General features: G+C 48.9%; 1 protein-coding gene across 11 annotated transcripts in view; it reads left to right on the top strand.

Moving 5' to 3' along the window:
• Positions 1–26,874, top strand: part of PPP2R2D (protein phosphatase 2 regulatory subunit Bdelta) — a 50,966-nt gene that overhangs the window by 16,834 nt on the left and 7,258 nt on the right. For 4 of the 11 annotated variants that reach the window (XR_009700337.1, XR_009700343.1, XR_009700339.1 and 1 more), the window contains exons 3-11: positions 8,024–8,121; positions 12,011–12,176; positions 12,581–12,693; positions 15,545–15,722; positions 17,382–17,546; positions 19,801–19,970; positions 20,044–20,135; positions 24,452–24,891; positions 25,367–26,477. Coding sequence is in view for 4 of the 11 variants with exons in the window: in XM_061183375.1 (XP_061039358.1) it covers positions 7,785–7,872; positions 8,024–8,121; positions 12,011–12,176; positions 12,581–12,693; positions 15,545–15,722; positions 17,382–17,546; positions 19,801–19,970; positions 20,044–20,135; positions 24,452–24,731 (1,350 nt within the window). In the remaining 7 variants the exon portion in view is untranslated. The other 7 variants (XR_009700348.1, XR_009700349.1, XR_009700329.1 and 4 more) reach the window with 7 other exon arrangements.

Below are 26,874 nucleotides of genomic sequence, written 5' to 3'. Positions count from 1 at the left end.
AAGCACTGCTCTTCAACAGACATGGTCCTAGGAGGGAAGCAATTAACTAGTGAATTGCCATTGTGATGAGGGCTCCAGAAGGAGTCAGAGGGGTTCCCTGGGCAGTGGCCCTTTGAGCTCTAAAGTGAAGGATGGATGGGCATGGAGTGGGTTGAGGGATGGGAGGAGTGGTCCAGGCAGAGTAGCATGTGGAGGAGGGCTTGAAACAGGGAGAATTATGACCAGTTCAGGAAAGTGAAAGAGGCCTGGGTGATCAGACCATAGAAAGCAAAGGGGAGAAGGAACGAGGATTTTGATCTTTCTCCTAAGGGCCGTGGGGATTCACGTGGTGTGTCTTAGTGGGAAAATAGCACAATCGCATTTGTGTTTAAAAATAAAAATTGCTCCAGATGCAGTGTGCAGAGGTGGGCTGGAATCATTTTAGGGCAAGATGCTGCTTTTTAATTTTCGAAAGAGTCTAGTGAGTACGTTGATGATTGTGTTACAGAGACATTGCCCTGTCCTTCATAGTTACAGGGTGCTTTGGCTTGCTTTGGATCAGGCTTCTGCCGTGGACCACACAGTTCTAATTTACCAAAGAATTACTAAGCATGAAATTAAGCATAAAATCTCCTAGCTGTAATTCAAGTGTGGGAGAAAGGTTAATATGGACAGTCAGATAGCCTTTTGGGTTAAAACTTTCTAATTTTTAGCATGTAGTGGGGGGAATAGAATGGAATATTCTGTATGAATTGGATTTTCCTTGAAAAGAGTGATTAATTTTCCAGTGGGCTTTAATTTTAATAACAGGTTAAATGTGGTTTCCTAAGTTTTGAAGTCTACTGAAATTCATTAGGCAAGACACCTAGTTAGGGAATGATGTAAACACTAATTTTCCTGATAAACAACAATAAAAGATTCACCATATCCTTCTGCTGCCTTTATCTCCTTATGCACATGCTTTGCAAGAAGTAACCAAAAAAAACAGAACAAAACCAAAAGCAAGGGATCTTTAGGTTTAAATGGAAGGAGGATTAAAAATAGTGTTTTGTTGAAAAATTCGTAGCAGGGTTTTGTTTAGAAAAACTTGAAATAATGTAGTCTACTTTTAGAATATAACCGAGAAAGGTTACAAGTCGCGAAGACCCTTTTAATGACTTGATCCAATCATTTTATGATGTACTTTCAAAAAACAGCTTTATTGAGATATAATTCACATAGCATGAAACTCATCCTTTAAAGTGTACAGTTCAGTGTTTTTAGTGTGTTCACGGAGGTGTGCAGCCATCACCACTAGCTAATTTTAGAACATTTTCATCACTCCCGAAAGAAACTCACTAACAGTCCCTTCTCAATCTTTCCTCCCCCACCTCCTGGCAACCACTAGCCTACTTTGTTTCTATGGATTTGCCTGTTCTGCACATTTCATTTAAATGAAGTCATATAATATGTGGCTGCATGCCACTCTGACAGGTGCAAGGGAGCATGAGATAAATGGCCACACCCTCAGTTCACGTCTTACACGTTCATGCACGGGGAAAGTTGACTGGTTTGGTGATGGTGGCAGAGGAGCTGGGTGGGTTGAAATAGGTGCACTTGCCAAGTGGTGGGAGCAGACAGTCCTTAGAGGGGGCTCAGGAGAGAGTGGAAGGCAGTGAGTGCTGTGAGCCAGCCGGCTCGGCTTTAGGAGGACCGAGGTGCGGCAGAGGCCAGAAGAGGCGTGGGGCCGCTTTCTTCCTTAAGATGAGCGATTGCAGCGCCCCTGTTTGAAAATGGGAGCAGCCTGTTAGAGGGGAGAGGAGGGATGATTGACGGGGGAGCACAGCCCTCAAGGAGGCCAAGTAGCACAGGGCCTCCTGCTTTGGTTGGTCCCAGCTAGAAGCAGCGGCTGCTCCCGTTGCCACAGGGAAGAGGGGATCAGTCCCCGCAGGTGCTTTATTTGTTTGTGGGTGTGTGTGGACGATCTCGTCTGGGCACTTCTGTTTTTCAGAGAAATACACAGAATTATTAACAGAAAGTGAGGTGTAGGTGGCTGAGGTGCTGGAAGTTTGAGAGGAACAGGTGTGAAGGAGGTGTTGTGAAGTAGGGGGGATCAGTGGTCTGGGAGCCTCAGACAGAAATCTGTGAGCAGGTGTTGGGGAGCAAACAGCCACCACCGGAGAGGGCTTTGGGGGAACTCAGGGATCGGCATGTCTCAGAGCAAGAAGATGGAGGGAGCGTTCCAAGGAGAGGGTGAGGCTGTAGTCAGAGAGAGGCTTGGGGAGGGTGGACTCTCGAGTCGGGCTGGGGAAGCACAGGGCCAAATGCGGAGAAGATGGATAGAAGTAAACAGGACACGGGGAGATGCCCAAGTGTGCAGCACAGCGGTGATCACAAATGCAAACATCCTGGGAAATGACCCAGATCAAGAAAGCACCCAACCCTTACCCGCAGCCCTATTCCACCCCAGCTGCTGACATTATGGATTCCATTCCCCTGTTTCTGAACTTAATATAAATAGGATCGTGGTGTAAGTACTCCTTAGTATTTTCTTCATGAAACTAATCCGTATTGTTATGTGCAGTGCTTGTTTGTTCACTTCCACTGCTGTGTGGTACTCCACCATGTGAACATTCCACAATTTATGCATCCTTTCTACTGTTGATGGACATTTGAGTCGTTTCTCTTGCAAACATGCTACTGTGAACATTCTTGTAAGTGCTTTAATGGTACACGTATGTGTTTCTGGTGGCTGTGCATCTAGAGTGAGATTTCTGGGTCCTAGGATGTGTGGGCGTTTAGCTTTTGTGGATATTGCCAGTTTTCACTCCCACAAGTGGTGTGTGAGAGTTCCTGTCGTTCCCTATCCTTGCGAACACTTGGAACAGTCTTTAATTTCAGCCATTTCCCTGGGCATGTAGTGGTGTCTCATTGCGGTTTTTACTTGCCTTCTTTCCCTGACGGCTGAAGAGGTTGAACACCATTTCCTATTTTATTGGCCTATGATTAGTTTTGATGATACCTTAGTGGGGAGTAGATGACTGATTTTAATAGCTACCACTTCCTGGGACTGATCCTAATGCAGTTCCTAGTAGTGAGGAAGGGAGGTAGTGGTCTCATGAGGGACATGCAGACATTACTCCTGCTGATGGCTGTGTAGGTCAGCAGAGCTGTGTTCCTTATCAGGAACACACTGTGATCACAGGCTGGGAGGTGGTGTTTAAATAGCCCTGCACATCTTGAACTAGAGGAGAAGGGGAGGGAGAAAATGAAACAAACTGCTGGAAACTGCATCTCCCATCTAATTGTTGTTGTGGGTTCATTTTGATTGGGAAAGTTGAGTATTGATAGGGTTTTAAGCAGGGTGGTAATGTGACTTATTCCTTTAAACACATCCCTCCATGTGCCTTGTGGAGATTGGACTCGAAGGGGCAAGGTGGGGGGAGGGGGCGCTTAGGAGGCTGTCACAATAATTCAGCCAGAGATTATGGTCACTTTGGACATAAGACAGTGGCAGTGAGACTGATGAAAGTAGAGGAAATGAAATACTCACATCTCTATGTTTTTGTTTTGAAAAGCTTAAAAACTTGGAAAAGTACAAGAATAATATAACGAACACCTGTATACTCCCCCCCAGAATCTGCCACCACAGCTGCCTGTCTTCCCTCATTTCTGTGGCTTTGTATCTGTGTAAGTGATCTGTCCGTGGTTCTAGGCTCCGGGATCCAGTGGCGTGGTTCTAGATCTCCTCGGTGCTGTCAGCAAATCTGTCAGATACCTAACAGTGACTTTACCCAAACCCAGCAGATAATCCCGAGCCCTTCTTTCCTTTCCCCAGATGACCTCTCCTGGCCGCAGTCTCCTTCAGGCTGGACTGTTCTCTCCAGGCCTGTCGACCGCGTGGCTCCAGTCTTGGAACCCTCTTCACCATTGTTGAGACGTCAGATCCCCATCTTCCTTCCTCTTGGTTTATTCTCATTTTGCCACATTGCGTCTTCCAGTGGTTTCCTGATAAAGGGATTTCGTTGTTTTTGCTCTTTGCATGTTTGAAAACATCTCTACTCCTCCCTCAAACTTGTTTGAAAATTTGGCTAGGTTTAGAATTTTAGGTTGAAAATTTTTTCTTAGAATTTGAGGGTAGATGGTCTTCCATTCACCCTTCTCCTGCCTCCTGTGGGATGCCATCTGATTCCTCTGTGTGTGACCTGTTTTCTCTGGAGAATTTTGGAATCTCCCTTTTATCCTTGGTGTTTTACATTTCAGAGAGACAGGCCTTGGGCCGGGCCTGTTCATTCATCGTGCTGGGCCCGCCTTGTGCCCTGTCAGCCTGGGAATGTACTTGCTGCTGTTTAAGGGAACGCTTGTCTTACTCCTTTGATGATTTTTCCCTTCCTTTTTTCTGTCATCTTTCTGGAACTTGGTAACTGGGTGATGGGCCACCTTAACCTATCCTCTCATTACCTTTTCTTTCCTATTGTCCACTTCTTTGTCTTTTTGTTCTACCCTTTGGAAGAGGTCTTGAGTTTCTAAATTATTATTATTACCCTTTGAGTTTCCAGGAGCACTTCCGTGTTTTTCCTTTCTCGTGGCATGCTGCTGTCTTCCAAGGACCCCGCTGGGTGTGCTGGCACCCTGCACTGTGGGATGCAGATACTGTGCCCAGCGTCTGCCCCGTAGGCGGTGGTGAGGCCCCCTGGGTTAGTCCACGCGAGTGCTTCCTCCCTCGAGGAGCGCCTGGCACCTCAACAGGCGCGAGGCCCACGTTCTGACGTCATCGCTCTCCTTAGGGATTAGCTCCCTGCCCAGGGTAGTTGTCATTTCGTTGATCTTTTGTTGGTGCGCTGTCCCTCTTCCCTCCGCGTGCCTCCTTTGTTGTGACGTTTTCTCTCACAGGTCTTTCGACCCTGAGCTCTTGGTTCTTGTTTAAGTGGAGCCACTGTGGAGCAGAGAGGCAGGTCTGTGAGCAGGTGGGCTTTTCAGCTGGAGGGCTTTCCTGTGGTTGGCCATTTCTTTAAGGACCTCAGGTGATTGAATCTTGAGGCCTTTTCTCTCAGGCTTTGGTGGTTTGGAGAGGAACCCTTGTGGAAACGGTCCACTCCTGGCAGCCAGCATTCGGGAAACCAGAAGTGGGAGTAGCCGTGTGCTCCTGCCTGACCGGATGGGGCCCGGCTTGGGGACCCAGCAGGTCAGCAGAGCAGACAGACATCCCGCCATCTCGGGGCCCAGCGTCTGGCAGGGAGCCTGCCCCAGGCCGCGGATGCACACTTAGACTCCCCCGCCGTCGTCCACAGTGCTTAGGGAACTCCCCCGCCATCGTCCACAGCGCTTAGGGAAGCCCGCTCACACTGGCGGCCTGGCAGAGGACGCCTTTCCGTTTCCTCCTGGTGCCTTGGGGTGGGGGGCCCCTGTGCCCTGCCCCCACGCTTGACTGCAAGTCTCAGATGCTCCTCAGGGGCTGCTGGGCCTTCTGCATGGTTTTCGCATCCTCCAGGCGGCCACCCTGCAGCAAAGGGCGTCATCGCCGCTCCTTGTGCCATCGCGAAGGCACTGCACTCTCGCCACGCGAGGAGCCGCGGGGCACTGGGGCAGAACAAGTGGCAGAATTGAGTCGCTGCACAGTCCGTGGTGCTTTTGAAATGCCCAACTGGGTGCCCTCAGTCAGGACCACATTTATGCTATGGCATCAGTAATACCCATCGGATTAAATTCATGCTGGTGATTTAAATTTTATTGGTTGTGCAATTTTAGTATTTAGTTTGTCTGTTTATTTTGATTTTAGAGCTCTTCTAAATTCTACAGAGGGTGTTTCTAATTTTAGGTTCATACTTATTTACATAGCCTAATGAAAATAATTTCTCACCACTGGCAGTCATGCAGTTTTCCTTAAAAGATTCACTCCATTTTAATGAAGTTTGAAAATCACTGACAGGGACTTCCTGGTGACGCCGTAGTTAAGAATCCTGCCAGTGCAGGGAACACGGGTTCGAGCCCTGGTCCGGGAAGATCCCACATGCCACAGACCAACTAAGCCTGTGTGCCACAACTACTGAGCCTGCGCTCCAGAGCCCGCGAGCCACAACTACTGAAGCCCACGTGCCTGGAGCCCGTGCTCCTCAACAAGAGAAGCCACCGCAATGAGAAGCCCGTGCACGGCAACGGAGTAGCCCTTGCTCGCCGCAACTAGAGAAAGCCCGCGCGCAGCAACGAAGACCTAACGCAGCCATAAATGAATAAATGGATGAATGAATGAAAGAAAATCACTGACAGAGCTAGAATACCATTAACTGTATTATATTGTGCACCCCCTGGGTATAAATGACATAAATTTTTAGTTCCTTTTAGTCCAATACAGAATATTTTAGTTTCATTTAAGCAAATTAAGTTATTTCAGGTAATTTAATTTAAAAAGTGACACTTCTAACAAGAAGCCTAATCCTTTCCCCAAGACTTACTGAAGATTTAAGAAAAAAAAAGAAAAAAAGAAATCCCAGGTGGTAGAATTCGGTGTGCTCTTAAATGTCAGTAAACCATACCAATGCAGTAAGAACTTATTTTGCAGGAAGGATATCGTGTGTATATATTTTTTTTTTAATAAATTTGTTTATTTATTTATTTTTGGCTGTGTTGGGTCTTCATTTCTGTGCAAGGGCTTTCTCCAGTTGCGGCGAGCGGGGGCCACTCTTCATCACGGTGCGCGGGCCTCTCACTGTCGCGGCCTCTCCCGTTGCGGAGCACAGGCTCCAGACGCGCAGGCTCAGTAGTTGTGGCTCACGGGCCTAGCCGCTCCGCAGCATGTGGGATCTTCCCGGACCGGGGCATGAACCCGTGTCCCCTGCATTGGCAGGCGGATTCCTAACCACTGCACCACCAGGGAAGCCCAGGATATCATATATTAACAAATAAATGTATGTGCAGACCTTTAAGAATCGCAGTATATTATGACCACTTTTCGGAAGCATTCTTCAAGTAGTTTCAACTTTGCGGTCCATTTCTCATTAGTAGGTAGGTCGTTTATAACAGCTGTTTAGTGCTATTTGTGTGTAAACACTTAACGACCTCAATGATGCTGGGGCCCTGGCACCCCAGAGAGGTCACTCTCAGTTGCTGGTAGGATATGCCCTTTGAGCTGGGGCCCCGGCAGCGGGGACGGGTCTGTAGTGATCCATCCCTTCCTCGGAGCAGCCAGAGAGGAGATTTTCTGCAGCAGCTAAGGTGAAGCGTCCAGTTGTAGTCAGAAAACAAGCTCACAGCAGCCCCTTGGGAGACCAGACCCGTACCTTTGTCTGATTCTTAGTGCTCAGCAAATCTGAACTATGGAGAAAGTGGTTTTCCCCTAAAGCCCAGCCTGGGATATTCTTCCTAATTCAGTAGTCTGTGTCATAAATCCAGATCCATTTCCTCTACCTGAAGTATTAACCTTAGGACACCTGAGACTTTTCCAGGCTTGACTTCGTTTTTGTACCTTGTGGCCTTTACCTCTTGTGAGCTGATGTCCAGATCTTGGTGTTGATGGTGTAGAAATCTCGGTGTCTGACCAGCAGTGTCTCACTAGGTAACGATGTCATCGCTATCAATGGCAGTGACTTTACCCAGACAGTAAGCTAGAACTTGTACTGTCTGTAATGTTATTTTGTATAGAAGCCAACCAGTCACTGTGTTAATGTAATGTAAGAATCAGGTTTATTTTTAAAGGTAATTCAGGCATGCATTATAAAGTTAGGCAGCAGTCTTCTAGAGCCAATTTTTATCTGTTTCTGTTTTTTCTCAAAATTAATTTCCTAAATTTCTACCCTATATCTTATATCAAGACAACCCAGTCTAGATAAATGCTGGTGTGCCAGGGACCAGGCATTGGATCAGTGACCCATAAATCCACATGGGCTCTGGGCGCCAGAACCAAGAAGTGGCTGCTTGGTAATTATAAGTTTCCCATGAAAATTTTGCTTTATCCTTGGAGGAAATTTTATATGTGTGTATCTTTTTTTTGATCCTATTGATTTTTTTAATATTTATTACAACCCCTTTCAGAATCATAAACTGGTAAATTGCTTCTGTTGTTTGACAGCTGATGTCATCTCAACTGTGGAATTTAGTCACTCTGGAGATCTTCTTGCAACAGGAGACAAGGGCGGCAGAGTGGTTATTTTTCAGCGTGAACAAGAGGTCAGTAATTTACAGTCCACAAACCAAGTGAAATCATTCAGCACTTCTCACATCACTTATAAGGAAGGAAGCACAATTATTTTCTCAGTGTCTGATTTCATTTGACTCCATTATATCACATTCACCATGTAGCACCTTCTTTCAGAAATTATCTCGGGGCGAACGAGAAGACCTGTGTTTCTGCTCACGGACGTACAGCCCCCAAGTCCTGTTAAGCCCCCAGTGCCCTCATCTGTAGGGCGGGCGGAGAGTCCTTTCCCCGCCCCAGGTTGTCACAGGCGGCGGTGCAGACCAAGTGAAGGGTGTAGGCTGCTGGGGTTCTGGATCTGTCTGCTCTCATCCCAGAGCGAGTGAAACCCCTTCACCGGCCGTGGAGGTGCTGGCCTCCAGCCCCAGGGTCTGCTGGCTGGTGCGGGCACTCTGAGTGCCCCGCAGCACTGGCCGCACCCTCGAGGGCCGGGGCCTCAGAACGCGGGCCTTGGAGGAGCCACAGATGAGCCTCACTCACGAACACTGGCTATCAGGTCCTTCCCGTCTGGGGGAAAAGGGGAGAGGAGCGCTACTTTGTCAGTTACACGTAAGAGGAGAATGGGAGCTATCGCCAGGCCTTGCCAGCCCCTGTCGTCTCTCGTTTCTGGCGAGTGGGCCTCGCCGAGTGCCCAGTAAGGCAGGATGAGGCTCTGCTGTGTGGGTGCCCCAGGCGGGAGCCTTAGCGCAGCCAGGCCCGGGGGTTCCGTGAGGTGCCCGCCTTGCCTTTTCCCGACAGAGCGCCCTTCCTGCCTGCTTCCTAGCTGGTCAGCGTGCAGTTGCTTTTCATCTCCAAGTTCTGCCCTCTAACTTCTTGTGGTAAAACAACTGTGGTGTCAAGGCGGGTGGGCCCTTGCTCCCTTCCTTGTGGCAGGGAGTGCCAGCCCTGCACTGCAGAGGGGCACTTGGTGGCATCTGTAGGGGGAAAGCCCTGGGCCCCCAACATCTCCTGGTTAAAATATACCTGTTGCAGCTCCAATGTTGATTAAAAATTTTTTAATTGTATTTTTTCTGGTTCGGGATGGTGAGAATTCTTTTGTGAATATCATATATATTATCATGAATCTTTCTAAATCTTCACAGACAATTTGATAAGTTTATAATTAGATTATAATTGTAATCTTGGAGGTGGATCATCACACAGTGCTACTTGAAAAGAACTATATACTTTACCCTTTTCAACAGAAGTAAAAGTCGGTGGCAGTGTTTGAATAATACTTTTAGCAGAAGGATTATTTAACAGATTACTTAGCCATAGCTATCTTAAATTTAAGAGTTCACTTTTAGCTCCGTAAAGTCTGCCATTTGAATGATGTCCTTATAGAAAATGAAGTTTTTTCTTGTTTTGGGGGGTCATTGTTTAAACCTAAAAATAGGCTAGCTTCAAATACAAAAGATTGTGATAAAACTCAAGCATCTTGCTATAAAATGTGTTAAGTATTTTAGTTTTGAGAAGCTATCATATTGTGTTCAGTGAAGATGTATTAAGTCCATGTTGCCACAGATTTGTACAGTAGCAGGTCCCTAAAGTTGTTTAAATTTGATAAGCCCGACCAACTGTAGCTTCAGAAATCCTGGGCAACATTTTTCCCCATCTTTTTCTTCGTATTTTGGTTAATATAAAAAGACGTTTTGTATCCCATCTGCCTTTCAGATATTTTAGTGGTTGCTGTATAATCCTCATTGTGGACTTGAGTGTTTCCAGTGTGGGGAAGACTCTGTCTTCATCCATCATCAAAGGGACAGTGGATGATATTGCAGCACCACTGGGATGAGGCGGCTGCCTGTCTAACTGCAGCAGCTCTCGGTCGGAAACTGCAGCAAGCCTCCAGAGGTGTCAGAACATGTGCTTTAGAGTCCGTGCAGCGTACAGGGTTCCTGGAGGAGAGAGCAGCGCCCTGCTTGGTTGGGGAAGGTGCAGGACGTTCAGTCAAGAGGGAGCCATCGGAAACTAGGTGGCAACGTGATTTTCGAGCTTTTTTTCCATGTTAGTGGTGGAGCCCTCTGTCCAAGGGACCCTAGTGTGTCAGTCTGGGGCGAGCAGAGTTTGTGGACGTGGCCCCACAGCTCCCACCCCTCTGCAGAATGCCTTCCCTCTGCGTGGTCCATCCGGTAACGTCAGAACTGTAACTAGGGATCAGCATGTCCCAAGACAAAGCGGGGCCCACCTTCTCCCCCTCCTCGTCGTCCCCGTGTCCCCAGCAGCTGCGCCGGTGCTCTCAGCCGCTTCAGCTCCGCCCTCCTGCTCGGCGTGCCGTGACTGTGCCCTGCGAGCCTTCCTCAGAGTCCCTTCCTCTCCCCTGGTCTGTTCCTCCCTCTCCCTGGACAGGCCCTCGGGCGCTGATGCGAGGTCTCGGGGTGGAGGACAAGGCCGGGGGGTTAGCAGGGGCCTTGGGTTTCAGGAGTTGAGGGCAGAGATCAGGGCAGTTAGTGGCAGCATTAGAGGCAGGGCGCTGTTCCCGGAGAGAATGGCCCGGGAAGCACGGGCAGCACCATGATGGGCGCTTTTCTTCGGAGATTCACGTCTGAAGCATGGGACTGACCGATTCCACAGATTTTCCCTTTTAAATATTTCAATCTCGGTTTGTTCATTTGAGAGTTAGAAGTATCCGTTGGTGTATTAGGCTTTTTCATAGAGAGCGTGAGGGCCACGAAGGAGGAGAGTAGTGTGAATAGCATAAGCCTCTAATCCAGCACACCCGTGGGACACGTGGTAGGGATTTCCATGGTCTTGCTGAGGAATGCTTGATCGCAAGGGATGTGCAGCACTTACTTACCGGGGCAGCGCAGTAGAGAGATGTAGGTAGTTTGGGGAGATTTTTCTCATAATACATGATCTTGATTCAGAAACGTAAAGGGGTATCTATCTAGACATGAAGGTTATTTGTTTAGTTCAATTTATTTGACACACACACTAATGTGTTAAAAATGTAAGATTTTAGATACTGGTTATAGAACAAGAATTAAAATACTGGTTTCCTTGATTTTTAATTATGAAATATTTACTATTTCATAGAAAATGTCATTTTGGACATGCAGAAGATTTCAGGGATTAATATAAATATACTTATGAACCCACCACTCAGGCTTTTATTCCTTTAGAAAAGGAAACCCTGGGCATGTAGATGAAGCACGTGCTATGTCCCTCCCGCGTTCTATCTTTCCATGTTACTTCCTCATCTTATTTTATGATCCCTCTACCTCCTCCGAGTTGGCCATAGCTTGTTCTTTTGTTTTTACTGCAATGTGTAGAATTGTTTTGTGTGTGTTAAAATTTTGCACAAGAGGTCTCTTACTATGGGTGTGTTCACGCAACTTGCGTCTCTTACGCGTGCTGCAGGATTTGCCCTCGTTGGTTCCTTTGCCATAACTGCTCATTCGTGACTCTGCCAATTAGCAGTCCCCTTCCCTGGTGGCGCGGGTGTGTGTTGGCTGGCTGTCACAGGTGATGGGGAAGTGTGCGTCCCCGTGGCTCACCCCTGGAGGACTTGGGCCAGCTCAGCCGACTCTCCACGGGGCCAGATTGCAGCCGCTGCCACCTCTATGGGCCCTTCGGCCTCTCTCAAAGCTGCTCCGGTAGCTCAGAGGCGGCCAGAGCCAGTGTACACGCAGGGAAGCTCGACTCCAGACCCTGCCCTAGAGCAGATGCCCAGAAGTGGAAGAGAAAGCTGGGGAGTTGGCTCTCTTATCTGTTTCTTTCAAGTAAAGTAATTCTGAGCGTCATCTGTTGGACATTTTTTTGACCCAGGATTTTTATTAACTTTTAAAAATGTGTGTGGTCATTTGATATTCAAATTGGGAGAACTGAACGTTTCTCTGCACTGTGCTTTGTTCATTAAAATGGCTTCATGTTTCCTTGCAGAATAAAAGCCGCCCTCATTCCAGGGGGGAATATAACGTTTACAGTACCTTTCAAAGTCACGAACCAGAGTTTGACTATTTGAAGAGTCTAGAAATTGAAGAAAAAATCAATAAAATTAGGTGGTTACCACGACAGAGTGCTGCTCGTTTTCTGCTCTCGACAAATGGTAAGAGCTGTTTTCCTTACGCGGCCGTTTGAGTTGAGGCTGTGTTTTTAATTTTCTGCGTGTAGATTCTTTTTGATTTTAACCCTTCTGGAGGTTATCTCTGCTTTAAACTTAGGGGGAGGGTAAAGTATTAGGTAGGCAGCAAGTGACAGGTTGAAAACTCAAAGTACGCAGACGCACACACACTCGCAGTGTTACATTTCTCAACTCTGCAGACGTTTCTACATCTTTACTTGGTGTAGGAAACAAAATGTTCATATACAATTGAAAGTACTAATGTTCAAATACTCCTAGCTTATAAACCAGCATAGAACCACAGAGTTTTCTTGTATGATACTCAGCTAATAGTGGTGCATGATACATGGTTTTTCTTTTAACATGGAGAATGAGGTTTTTATTTTCAGATAAAACTATTAAATTATGGAAAATACGTGAACGGGGTAGAAGAGCAGAAGGCTGTAACTTGGAAGACGACGACGGGCGAGCTCGGGAGCCGCTGGGAGCCGCGGCGCTGCGGGTACGCGTCACGCCCCCTTCAGCTAGCCAAGACGCGCCGTAGAGTAGTAGTCAGTAACGGTGCTTCAGTCAGCTGCTGAGAGAACACTGCTAAACAGAAATACTGTGGGATCTGTCTTCTGGATCTTGAAAGTTACTTGTAATCATTTTCATGTGTACTTGTTAAAATGGGAGTCCTCACAGTCTCACAAAAACAAAAAAGTCACACATCTTCAGAAAATATACTACTACTAAAGAAAAGACTCTGGCTTAATTCCATAATAGATCTTTCTACATACATCCACTGCCTTTCACTGTGAGGGTTCAGAGTAGCACATCGGTGGGGCTGGAGCAGCTGGGACTCAGCACGCTTCCCTGGAGGAAGCAGCGTGGGTTGCGGATGGAGAGATGACCTGTGCACCAGCAGGATGGCCTTCACTGGACTTCCTCTGAGTTAGCTAAGGCAGATTCTGACCAGAATTCTTTGCCCATCAATCCATGAGCAGCATTACTTCTTCTTTTTCTTTTCTTGTAAATAAATTCTTCACTCCCTCTTTGGTGCCCCTAGGTACAGTATGAAATGACTGTGTTTTATCAATTCTAATACCTCGATTTTTTTCACATTTTAACATCTATGAAATTGAGTACAACTTAAAATCTAGTGTCCTGGGGTGGTGTCTTTAATTAAATGGAGTATGAGAAGGAGGTTAAACAAGCTTGAGTCCTGCCCAGATGCGCCCTGGTAAGACCCCGGGGTGCTGCCGATGGGCCGGGCCGCAGCGGAGACCAGCGGTGACTCAGGCGCTCCCTGAACCGACCGCCTGGTTCATTAGAAAGCTGTTGGCCGGTTGGTTGGTTTTTCAGTGAGGTTTAAACCCTTTGCGGAAGTGTGATCTATCAGGTGAAGACCTGGTGAGTGGACACGTTGTATTAGTAGCTGAGGAGCTACAGAGGAGGGCACGGAATTGCAGGAAGCTCCCCATCCCGCGCCCCGCAGGGCCCCGGCGCAGGGTGCGTGTGGTGGGTTTCGATCTCTTTCCCCGTGCTCTGCTGGCCGCGTGCACGCAGGTGCTGGGGCAGCGGGCGCGCAGCACGGAGTCGCAGCCCAGCATGCAGGGGGTGCTCCCGACAGGAGCACAGTGGGTGTAACAGGTAAGCACTGCCGAGGAGAAGGGTGGGGTGGGACCTCGTAGGTCAGTGGTATCGCCCTGTTTCCAGGGAGTTGAGGCCAAGAAAGCTATGTAATTTGCTCAAATCTAAACCCTAATTTGAACCAAGATGTCTGATCCAAGTGGTAGTTTCTCTGTGCCATGCTGCTGCTTTCCCACCCGTGAATTAGTGACAGTTTGTAGGTAAATCACTGTTGGTGACAGTAACACTAGTTTTACAGTTACCACCATGTAAACTGCTCCTTGGAAACTGTAAGTGCGCTGGAAGGATGAGGCCTGGGGTGCCCTGTGGGTGCACCTGAATCCTCTGTCTCGGCCGCCTCTCCCCTGCACCCGGCCCGGCACGCTCCCCCTCTCCAGGGAGCCCCCTGCCTCCCAGCCAGGCCTGCTTCTCCACTGTGATGCTCACGTCCGTCCCGGCTGTGGGAAGTCTGCAAGGGCTTCTGAGGCCCAGTCTTCGCTCTGGTCAAGGCTGCTGTTCTACAATTAGCCTAACCAAGCTGGTCTCGTCGGGGGCCGTGGCAAAGCATGTGACAGGTGTGAGGTCATCACAGTTGCAGGGTGGGGTGCGGTGGGGGAGAGATCGCAGGCCAGGTCACTCTGTATGTGGATTTACCTTTGTGAGTTCATGGACTCCTTTGAACTTTAAGAGGAAAACAAAATTTTGAAAGGGGAACAGAAATTTTGTTCTCCTCTTAAATTATTTTGGTGCCAGAAAGGGGCTCTTTCTGTTATCCATATTACAGTTGTCTCGCATTTTGATTAATTAGAGACTTGTTAGAGGGCATGACGGGTCTGTCCTGTCCCTCGTGGAACCAACAGCTCCTGCACCAGAGGAGGGAAGCGTGTGCTCAGCACTTGGCTGGTTTAAAATGAGGGGAGTATTTCTATACATGTTTCCCCAAGTTCATTTTTACAGCATTTTGGCTGGAGAAAACGAAATTAAGAGATTCTCTCCTACCCTTTCTAGGTACACTCCTTGGGTTTTTAATTTAAAAAGCACACTTTAGTTTTTTGTTTTGATTTTAAAGCTTCTCTAGATGTCAGTGATGTTGGGCCTTTTTTCTTTTTTTCTCACATGTGACACCGTCACCCACGATTGTGCCTTTGGCTGTGGCCACTCTTGTGCTGGCTCCTCCCTCTCGTCCTTCGCCCGGCTGACCTCTCCTCCCTTTCCCTTTCTGTGTAGACGTCCCCTTCCCTGGGAGCCCTCCTGACTACAGCACTCATCACAGTCGGGGTTTCTGTGCCTTTTTTAAAAAGCCTTTTATTGAAGTATAACGTACATACCCAACCTGCCTCTGCCGTCTGCAGGCTGAACGTGCCGCGTCGCGGGCGCCAGGTCAGGAGAGGCCTCTCCTGTGCTCCCCCCGCCCAGTCCCTGCACCCCGCACGCCCAGCCCTGTTGCAGGGCGTGGGGGTGGGGGGCCGACGAGGCGATGCGCCTGCTCTCACTCTGGAGGCCGTGGCTGCGAGGCCAGAGGAGGAAGGGGGGCTCGACTCAGGCCCCACATCAGGCATCAGTGTCGGGGGCCATCTGCTCACCGAGCAGCCAGAAGCTGTTGCTTGTTTGGAGTATTGTGTGTACATACTGTTACTTAACTGTGCATACAGATTTGTTCCTTTTTGTTACCTACTGTTAAGTGTTCTGATTTTATGCTGCTGGGATCTTTGTTTTGAATTCCTATTTCCTTCCATTTTTAGGTCCCAATATTGAAGCCCATGGACCTTATGGTAGAAGCAAGTCCACGACGAATTTTTGCAAATGCTCACACATATCATATAAATTCCATTTCAGTAAATAGTGATCATGAAACATATCTTTCTGCAGATGACCTGAGAATTAATCTATGGCATTTAGAAATCACAGATAGAAGTTTTAGTATCCTTCATCGATGGATATCGCAACATTTTTATAGGATTGTTCTTGGATAGGTCATTCTCATCTTCATTATACCCCTTTGTCTCAGAGTCTGTCCTTTGTCACTTTTTTCTCCTGCCGGAAGCTCACATTTTCTCTCAATGATCTGTGAGGACTCTAATTCATGAAGGGTTCATTTATGCAGTCGTATCTTTCATGGTTTTCTTAAAGATTTTGTCCCACCGTCAATGCTTCAGATGTCCTTCATTGCAACTGAGATCATACAGCATAGAAACAGGCATGTGCTTTCTGCTATCTATTAGCACTTTTATATATATATACATATATATATATACGTATATATATATATACATATATATATATATGTATATATATATATACGTATATATATATATATAATTTTTTTTGGTGGTTTTTTTTTATTTTTGGCTGCGTTGGGTCTCCGTTGCTGCACAGGGGCTTTCTCTAGTTGCGGCAAGCGGGGGCTGCTCTTCGTTGGGGTGTGGTGCCTTCTGTTGTTGCGGATCACGGGCTCAAGGCACGCGGGCTTCAGTAGTTGTGGCTCGCGGGCTCTAGAGCTCAGGCTCAGTAGTTGTGGCGCACGGGCTTAGTTGCACCGCGGCATGTGGGATCTTCCTGGACCAGGCTCAAACCCGTGGGATGTCCCCTGCGTTGGCAGGCAGATTCTTAACCACTGCACCACCAGGGAAGTCCCTATCTGTTAGCACTTTAAAAACACCTTGGATCCACTCACAGGGGCCAGTTGGTACCCTCGTGGCTCCTCACCTCCCACTTCACTTTCAGCCCAGCTTTGCTCTTTGGAGAGCTCTCGCATGAGCTGGGATGCCGTTCTCTCATCTGTGGGCGTGGCTCCTTCCCCAGCTGGGCAGTGTCCTCACAGGCCTTTGCTGACCGGTCCTCCAGAGCCTGTTGGCCACTCTTCTCGGGCACACGGCCCCGCGTGCCTCGTATGCTTCCGCGGGCTCAGCCTGGTGCCCACTCTGCCCGGCGGCCTGGAGACAGCCACGACGGCGTGCCGGGCAGTGTAGGGCTCCAGTCCCTCCAGGGTCCCTGCCCACGCTGTCTGATGTCTGGAGACTTGAGCTGTAGTGTCACCAAGTTTTTTAGCTTCCTTAGTTGTGATCTGTTCCTGCTATCCTATCTTGGCCCAAAGCCAAATTGTACACTTCCTTGTTTTTTCAGTTGAGTGATTTCTGTATTTGGCAACCTACCATGTGACGTTGTTCTGACTACTTAGAGCAAGCTCTTGGTGTCAGATACTTAGCAAAGCAGAATCTTTTGGAACCTGGCAATACTCGTGTGTCTGTGTCATTTTTGTGGATGTTAGTATGGGACTTTTGTGCAGATGGGCACTTGCTTGCTTCCTTATCTTTTAATGTGTGTTATGTTGCTTTGAAAGTCTCTTCCTAGAATGCTAGCAGTAGCAGCGAGATGAAGGCAGCCCTCGTGTCTGCATGACTGTAGCCCCTGTCGGGCACGTTACTGGAGTCTGATTAGTGTATTAACGTAGATCCTCTTACCGGTGTGCTCATCCGGCATACGGTACGTGTAATCGCCTCCTGCACACCTAATCTCTGAAACCTCGTCACGTGGGTCATCTCATGCCTGCGAGCGCCCTGCCTTAACTGTGCACTTCAGACATCGTGGACATCAAGCCGGCCAACATGGAAGAGCTGACGGAGGTGATCACGGCGGCCGAGTTCCACCCGCACCAGTGTAACGTGCTCGTCTACAGCAGCAGCAAGGGGACCATCAGGCTGTGCGACATGCGCTCCTCCGCCCTGTGCGACCGACACTCCAAGCGTAAGTGCCGGGCGTGTATGCAAACGTCCCGTCCAGAGCCCGTGTTGTCTGGGCGCTGAGCCACCTCCGAAGACTCAGAGGTGCTTCTTGTTACGCGTGTGCCTGCGCGAGCAGAGGCCCGGCCTTGGTCCTCGCAGCGCTGCTGGCGGGATGCGGAGCGACAGGCCCGCTTCTGTGGCGCCGCGGTGGAGCCCGCAGGTCGCTCCTGCCAGCGCTTCCATGCGGCGTCCGACTCCCTGGGCGGGCCCAGTGAGAGCCCCTTGTCGCCTCCACCTCTGTGCACTAGGACCTCTGCTGAGGCTGGAGACGCAGGCCGCCTGTGACCTTTCTCGGCTCTCGGAATGGGCTCTGTTCCCAGAGAGCTTCGCTGAACCTGAAGCCAGTTCCCTCAGGTGAAAGTCTAGGCTTTCATCCACTGAGTCTTGAAGTCCTTCTAGGTGAGGAGAGCTTTGGTTTTGTTTTTATTTTTACCCATAACCAACAGGCCCTACTTTGTAGAAAACCAGAAGTCTGTGTGTCACAAGACATACAGAGTGTGTCCTGGGAACTTTGCCAACACGTTCCCAAGTACTGAGCAGTGACGCCATCCCAGCCCAGAGCGCCATGGGTTGTCGTGTTCTGGACACTTGGTCCTGCAGCGAAGTCAGTGTATCGGTCAGTCTGTCCAGAGTGTCTCCCGTCGTAAAGTGGGGCAGCTCCAGCAGAGCCTGATGGGAAGTGTCCTTGATGACTGGTTCTTAGGAGCCTTTTTGCCTCGTTCTGTCTCTTTTTGAGGCTAAAGTGTAGGGGGAGGGGGGTTTTCTTGTGGTTTTATTTTTTGGTTTTGGGGGTTTGTGGTTTTCTTTTTTTTTTTTTGGCCACACTACGTGGTATGTGGGATCTTCCCCAGTCCTAGATCGAACCCGTGCCCCTTGCAGTGGAAGCGCAGCGTCTTAACCACTGGACCGCCAGGGAAGTCCACTATAGTGTGTGTTTTTGTTTTGGGGGGTTTTTAAAATAAATTTATTTATTTTAATTATTTATTTTTGGCTGTGTTGGGTCTTCGTTGCTGCTTGCGGGCCTTCTTTAGTTGCGGCGAGCAGGGGCCACTCTCCGTTGCGTGTGCGGGCCTCTCACGGCGGTGGCTTCTCCTGTTGCGGAGCACGGGCTCTAGGCCCGCGGGCTTCAGTCATTGCAGCACGTGGGCTCTAGAGCACAGGCTCAGCAGTTGTGGCACACAGCCTTAGTTGCTCCGCGGCATGTGGGATCTTCCTGGACCAGGGCTCGAACCCGTGTCCCCTGCATTGGCAGGCGGATTCTCAACCACTGCGCCACCAGGGAAGCCCCTATAGTGTGTTTTAAAAGAACTTTGTACTTTAGTAGAATTCCTGCAATGAAAAATGAGTCTTTTCTAATGTTTGGCCTATGTTTTCAAGACAACACTCGTGAATAACAATTTTAGATTCCAAGAGCAGTTTTATTTGTCAGCAAAGTTACTTATTTGAGTAAATGCTCAGTATTGCCACCAGCTTGCTTGTAATCAACTTCAAATGCAGACTCAACAAACATAGGTTCCTACATTAAAAAAAGAAAATCATAAGCCGCTGCAAATGAAAGGAAGTACAGAAATCCTCACCCAAAGTTCACCAAGCCACAGGCTCGACAGTGCGCTGGGGGCTCTGGGGTCTGGCGCACGGGCAGGGGGCGAGTGAGGGGGCACTCGAGTTACTGCTGAGAAAGCAGAAGTGTCAGGGAAAGAAAGGTCTGCCAAGGAAGCCTGTAGAATCTTTCTGGAACTAGTAGTTTGGTTTCGTTAGCCTAAGTCTGGACTATTGAATAGTGAAGGAAAACCCCTTTCCTGACGGGCTTTGGCAGCTGGGACTGTTCCGGTGTTAAATCTGACCCAGGCGTTCGCGGCTAAGGGCCGGGCCCTGCAGCGCACTCGCAGCCGCTCGGGGCACCGTGTCGGCATCTCCTGTAGCGCCCTTCGCGTCTTTCTGTGCCAGGGACGGGATGGGACGCGGTTTGCTAGGGACTGGCGTTCCGAGGATCTGCAGGGAAGCGTCAGGTTAATGCAGAGGCCTCACCAGGCCGCACTCAGAGCGCCCGAGTGGCGTTCTGGGTTGCAGGCCAGGGCCTGGGTGAGCCTGGGGCCTGTGCTTCAGGAAGATGGGAGGCCGCAGCGGTGCCAGGGCAGGGCCCGAGTCTCGCTTGGACTTTAAAATGATTTGTTCTCTGGTTTTTAAACAGAAGCTGAAAACATTGTATTTTCCAGTGTTTGAAGAGCCGGGAGACCCCAGCAGCAGGTCCTTCTTCTCAGAAATCATCTCGTCTGTGTCCGACGTGAAATTCAGCCACAGCGGGCGGTACATGATGACCCGAGACTACCTGTCGGTGAAGGTGTGGGACCTCAACATGGAGAGCCGGCCTGTCGAGACCCACCAGGTGAGGCCGCGGCATGGACCCTGCCACGCCTTGCACGCGACCGTCCCGCTGACCTTCCTGTACTTTCATTAAGGTCCACGAGTACCTTCGAAGCAAGCTGTGTTCCCTGTACGAAAATGACTGCATCTTTGACAAGTTTGAGTGCTGCTGGAACGGCTCCGACAGGTGAGCCCTGCGTCGTGACCAGGCCTGAAGCACGCTGATGTCCTCAGAGGCGGGCCGGGCTGCCAGGAGGAGTCCCGATGGGCTTGGTTTTCCAGGCCATCTGTGAGGTGGCCACAGCAAGGTGGAAACATGGGATATCTGAGCACACTTCTCACCTTGCTTATGATTCCACCTGTATTTAAACAGCAAGCGTAGTACGAGGTTCATATTGGCTGTTTTTAAAACGCTTAGTGGATGATAATTTCTTATTTTTTGTTATTTCCAAGATGAGTGAAAGGAAGGCGGTGGGGAGGTTAGTTACTGTGGCGTGTGTGGGGTGGCCACGTTCCAGTTTGCCTTTGGGGACAAGTGGAGGCCGAGACCTCAGAGTCGCTGCTGTGCTTGGACAGAGTGGCGGTGGCTGGTGTGAGTCCGTGGTCTACCTCGTGATGAGGCGGTCTGAGGCCTCCGCCACCTGTTGTGCACGTCCTAAAGGTGACGGCAGTGCTGCCGAGAGGTCTGTGTTTCATATTCTACAAAATACCACGCTTCACGTGATAGAAGGAGATGCTCTTGCATCGTCTGTGATGGATTCTGTGCCGTGTGCTGCTTGTCAAGGGTGTCAGTGAGCAGAGGACCTCGCCACTTTCGGTGAGGGACTGACGGACATTCTGAGAAACCCTTTGGCACAAACACCTAGAAACATCAGATGTCACGCCACAAATCTCTTCGTGGTATAGACGAGCTCACAACCAGTAAGGCCAGGAGTGAAGAGGGAGCGGGAACTAGAAGGAAGCCCTCGCTGGCCTCAGGGCACCAGCTGGAACCAGGAACCTGCAGCCCAGGAGGGTACAAGAGCTGTGGCCCTGGACCCACACAGGGTTGGCAGTTGAAACTGGGACCCTCAGGGTTATGCAAAAGGCATCCATCTACGTTCAGATGGGTCCCAAGGGAAAAGTATCTCTCTGAGACCTTGGATTGGAGTGGATGAAGTCCCCTGACCTTTGTGACCATAAGCCTCCCTCCCCCCCAAGGACGTGTGTTTGTATTTGTACTGACCTGGAGAAGCTCACTGAGGGTAAGTCCCAGCAGACAGGCAGCCCCGGGCATCCGCACTGTTCACAGGCTGACGTGCCACCTGTTAGTGTCTCCTGCTGCAGACACGGGGCCCCTGGGTGGCAGGGGACTTCACTCCTCACAGCATAGCAGAGCAGCATGAGCTTGGTCAGAGTGCCTTGGGGGTGACACAAGGGGCCCGGGCAGAGGCCGCTCACGCAGCGGGGTTGGCCTCACACCAGCACACACTCAGCTTGGGGCTCCACCGCTTTTACAGAGAGTGGTAAACAAGGCTGCAGCCCTGAGATGTGGCCCACGTAGAGAGCACTGAAGAAACGCATTCTTGGCAAACCCACTGAAAACACGTAGGGGTGCCTGGCACCCATGGCGGACTTGTCTTTCCCAGTGCTCCAGGGCTCAGGATTTCCCCAGATTAAAATCAGTTAAACAGGAGCTCACAGGTGAAAACCACCGAGCACATGAAGGAAAGCCAGTGTGAGCAAGCCAGCAGAAACAACCACAGAACTGTGACCTCTGAGAAATCAGGTACTGAAATCATATGCCACAGAATATAAAATGAGAATGTGGAAATACTCACAGGTTAAAGGACGGAACCAGAACCTGAACATGGAACCATAAGGCCATTAAAAACCACCCAGGACATTTGGAAAAGAATCATGCAGGACTTCTAGAAATGAAAACTGTGGTAGTTGAAAAATCACTGTGTGAATTTAGCACACCCCGTGAAGCTGAAAAGATCTTGAATTGGTGAACTGAAGATGAGAAATATTTTAAGAAGAAAGATCAGGAGAGATTATGCAGGATGCAGCTCAGAGAGCCAAAGGGACAGAAAAAACATGGAAGGTTGGAAAACACGGAGGGTCAGATAAGGTCCAACGCAACCTAAGTGGAGAGAAGTGTCCAAATTGGAGGATTGTGGAGAAGTAGCAGTTAAAGTGTCAATGGCCAGGAATTCTCTATAACTGATGAAAGACTGAATACAGAGATTCAAGAAGTACAGAAATCCACATCCAGATCATAATGAAGTTACAGGGCACCAAAAACAAAGAGAAGATCTTAAAAGTAGCCAGGGGAGAAAAGACCCGTTGCCTTCGGAGAAAGGATGTTCAGACTGCGAGCAGACTTCTCGGCCCGGCAGTGGAAGCCGGAAGGTACTTTGATGCAGTGTGTCGTGATCCCTTCTGACTCGCTTCCTAAAATTGTGTCCTGAGATAAATGATCATGCAGGAATGTGCCTTAAACAAGGCCCCAAACCCAGACAAAGAAATCCAACTACATTAAGACTTTAAACTTCTTTGTATCATAATAAAACAATGGAAATAAAACCCACAAAAGCACATAAAATTAACAAAGAGATAAATATCCAGAATATGTGAAGAATCGTAAGTCAGTGAGAAAGTCCTAACAACTCATGAATGGGAATTAACAGAAATGGGGGGGAAATGAATAAAAACAGTCATCCTCATTAGTAATCAGCAGATCAAAGCAACAGGGACGTCCCTTCACATCCATCAGAGTGATGGAAATGTTGGGGTGCGTGGAGGTGGAGGCCAGTGGGCATGACCACTGCCCCGGCCCTTCTTCTGAGGCTCTCTGGCAGTGGCCAGGTGGGCTGGGAACCTCTCGAATATACAGACAAGAAAACACGTTCCAAGACGTGCCCTGGAGGCAGCTGACCCATGCCGGGGTTCCTCCCTGGGCGGGCGGACGAGGAATCGTCGTCTGTTCATGGTGTGGACCAGACGCAGTGAAAGGGTTACGGCTGCACAGACCTGTACACGATCACACAAGTGACTCATCTGATGTCTAGAGCATGCAAGACGGTTTTTTTTTTAAGACCGTGTAACTGTTCAAAGGACAACCGTGTACAGGAATGTTCGCTGCACGGTTCTTTATGCTTCGCGGTAGATCTGAGATACTGCAAAATACGTTTAAATTACCCATCCCCAGCACATCCAGAAGCTTTCTGGTGGCACCTGCCTGTTCCCTCACTCCTGCCAACATGCCCTGCCTTCCTGCCTGGAAGCTTGTGTGGAGTTGGGGGCGGGGGCAGGGCTAGGTTTTTGCCACCATACCAGTCACTCTGCCTGGGACGGCGCTGCCCGGCAGTTAAGTTTTGCCCCACTTTGTTGTGCTCCTGTGTTTCGCGGTGTTCCCACCTAGGCAGCACCTGGCCAGGTGCTGGGGAAGGCTCTCATTCCCACCGTGTGGAGCATCAGGCCGGGGGGACGTCCACGCCCATGCAGGTGCCGTCAGGACTACTGAATAATAGTAATAATTGTAATAAACGGCATGAAGGTTGGTCTGCTTTTATTTCTGTCACGCACCAGCACCTCTAATCAACATTGATAATAAAATACTCCTTCCCGAAAAAATTCTTTCATTGGTCTCTGTTCTGAATAATTGCTGCCGTTAAGTTTTTATATGTGTATATATATATATATATATAAATTTATTTATTTATTTTTGGCTGTGTTGGGTCTTTGTTGCTGCACGCAGGCTTTCTCTACTTGGGGCGAGCGGGGGCTACTCTTGTTGCGGTGCGCGGGCTTCTCATTGCGGTGGCTTCTCTTGTTGCAGAGCACGGGCTCAGTAGTTGTGGCGCACGGGCTTAGTTGCTCCGCGGCATGTGGGATCTTCCCAGACCAGGGCTCGAACCCGTGTCCCCTGCCTTGGCAGGCAGATTCCTAACCACTGCGCCACCAGGGAAGTCCCTGCGGTTAAGTTTTAATAACACAAATGTAAGCTTCAGATCAGCACGTTTGTTGCTTATCCTTTTGTGAACATCGTGTTCTGTGTGGAAATTAATGTGGGCAAGTGCCAGTTGCTGGCGGCCCTCCTGGGCCCCACTGTGTGGCCCTGCTGCGTCCACCGCCACACGGGCCGCTCCGTCCCTGAGGTGTGTGCATTCCAGGCTTCAACAGTACAGGTGAGATAAGCCAGGAGAGCTTATCTTTTTTTGTGGTGTGAGGTTTTAGATGAGGTTAATCCTACGCTGAAGGATAAATCCATTACTTTTTTCCGTTGTATTTATTTTTACCGATAGGATTATGTATACGAAGTTTAGGAAGAAATTCTCACTGCATCTCTCTCCTGACCATTATGATTTTTCATTTCTTATTTGTAAAAATGACCCTGCTGTGTAGAATTGGGGGTAGGAGAGGTAAGCAGCTCTATCCACGCGTCCAGGGCCGGGCCGGGCTGGGGGTTGGGGGTTGGGGGTGGCCACTTAGAAGTCTTCCTCTCCTTGTTTTGAGCAGTGCAATCATGACTGGGTCCTACAACAACTTCTTCAGAATGTTCGATAGGACTACATGGAGGGATGTTACGCTGGAAGCTTCCAGGGAGAACAGCAAGCCTCGCGCCAGCTTGAAGCCTCGCAGAGTGTGTGCAGGTGGGAAGAGAAAGAAGGACGAGGTGAGCGTGGACAGCCTGGACTTCAGCAAGAAGATTCTGCACACAGCCTGGCACCCAGCGGAGAACATCATTGCCGTGGCTGCCACCAATAACCTGTACATATTCCAGGACAAGGCCAACTAAGGAGGCAGCGGGACCCGCGTCTCGTGCAGAATCGCGCCTGGTCGTTCGGTGCCAGAGGACAGGCGACATCCTCTCCGTGAAGAGCAGGGACGCCGTCCTGCCTCCGCACAGACTGCACGGGCTGGCCGCGCGGGTACCCACGGGCTTCTGCTTCAGCAAGGTGAGCCCTGGGTGCCGCTGCTCAGCTGGGAAGCCCACTCGAAGCAGAGTGATGGACGGGGCTCAAAAGAGGCCATTGCTAAAATAAACGTATTTACTGAAGTCTGAGCCTTCCTTCCAATTTATAGACCAGAAATTAACACCCAAGAGGAAAGTTGTCAGATTCAGTGTCTCCTCCTGTCCAGCTCTCCTCCTCCTCCGCTGTCATCCTGGGGCCTCCACGTGCGCGGCTGCTGCCCGCCTTCCCTCGGCCTCTCTCTGCCCAGGCGGGGCCTCGGCCGGCGCGGAGATTCGGCCGAGCGGGCTCAGGCCGCTTTACTCCCATCACGCCTCTGGTGTAACCGCCTAATAAAAGCAACACACTCTAAAAAGTGTTTTTAAGTCCAAAATAAGTATCGTCTTTTCATTTGATTTAATTGCATATAATGAAATTATGCAGAATTCAACTTTAAAAATCTTTTGTCCTTCGTTAACAGAATGGTGGAACGTGTGCAGTACTTCAAACTCTGAACGTATGTATCCACAAACTTCCATAACTTTTTTGTTTCTGTAGAAATGGTACATCTGACACACCAGGTAAGGTCTGGAAAAAGCCTTAACTGCAGCTGCCTCTGAGAAAGAAAATCCCAAGGAGTAGTAACAGGATCGCTGCTGAAAAAGTAACACGTGGTTTAAAGTATGCCTCAAATTCACTGCAGTTGAAAACTTACGTGCTTTTTAAACCTTTTTAAAAGTACTTTGGGGGAAGGGTAACATACTTTTTAAAAACTGCTGGAATTATACGCATGCCGAATTTCATACTGCATTTCAAGCCAGCAAAAATTAAACAATTGTAATTATTATGTAATGCCACCAGTACCTTGGTGGTTTACTTTAAAAGTAGGTTGATACCAGAAATCAAGACTTCCTAAGACAAAAAAATACAGAGGTAACAACACTAAGTGATTGGAGCTTGCGGCCGTGAAATTTCACACAGGAGCCCGAGACCCAGTCCTCCAGGGGACGGGACAGCTGGGGCTCACGTGCTGCTCTTGAAATTAAGGTGTATTTTGGTTACTGGTGATATGGAGATGCAAGAACAAATGTCTTGTCAACTCATTCCCCTGAATTAATGTTAACAGGATGCCACGTTAGCTCACATTACGTTGGAAATAGAGAATCAACAAGTACATTTATTTTAATTTAAAGGTAATTGTTTCACTGCGTATTGGTTGACGCAGTTCACAAACCTGAGAATGTGGAACAGAGTTAAGTATCAGTCAACCCTGGCCCTTAAGGTAAAGCAGTTCTAGTAAGATGGGGTTGTATTTACTTGTTCAGCTTTTTTGACCAAGAAGTTTAATAAATTTCAGATGTTTAACCAGATTTGTACTATGTAATTGGACGACTTTTTTCCATCTTTCCTTTAAGACGTATTTCCTACCAAACAGGAAACCAGCCTTCTGCCTCTCAGACGGCCCCGGGCAGAAGGCGCACGCGTGGTGGCTGCTGCCGGCCGGGCGGGGGTCCCTGTGTCCATGGGCTCTTCTCCCCCGAGTCGGGCAGACGCTCCTCAGAGATGCTGTTGAGAAACGTGTAATTTAAGAGGTGTCTAGCAATTTCTTCCGTGTTCTTTTCCATTAGACACTTCTGATTCCATTTAAGCCTTTTTCCCCTCCTGATGAGGTAAAAATCCTATGGGTTTCAGACTTGACGTTTATTTCTTCTTTATATTCTTTGTTTAAAAAATATCTGTTGTATTTCTTGTTCTTCCAAAGCTTACCCCTTTTCTCCCGTTTAAAGCTAGAGAAAGCTAGAGAAATTTTATCTGTTCCTGAAAGGTAATTCTGTGAGTTTTCATCGTTCCTTAGAATTCTGTGCTCCTGTTTTTCCTGAAGCTTTAATGCTGTCTAGGTTGATGGCCTGGGTTGGATGAATACGCTTTATTCGTGTGTGGGTTTAGACGTGCACTTTTTAAAGAACAGTGGCGGTTCTAGAAGCCAGT

Source organism: Eubalaena glacialis, chromosome 1 (genome assembly GCF_028564815.1).
Source record: "Eubalaena glacialis isolate mEubGla1 chromosome 1, mEubGla1.1.hap2.+ XY, whole genome shotgun sequence".
NCBI classification, from domain to species: domain Eukaryota; kingdom Metazoa; phylum Chordata; class Mammalia; order Artiodactyla; family Balaenidae; genus Eubalaena; species Eubalaena glacialis.
Note: the sequence above shows the minus strand (reverse complement) of the source record. Positions and strands in the feature narration are given on the sequence as shown.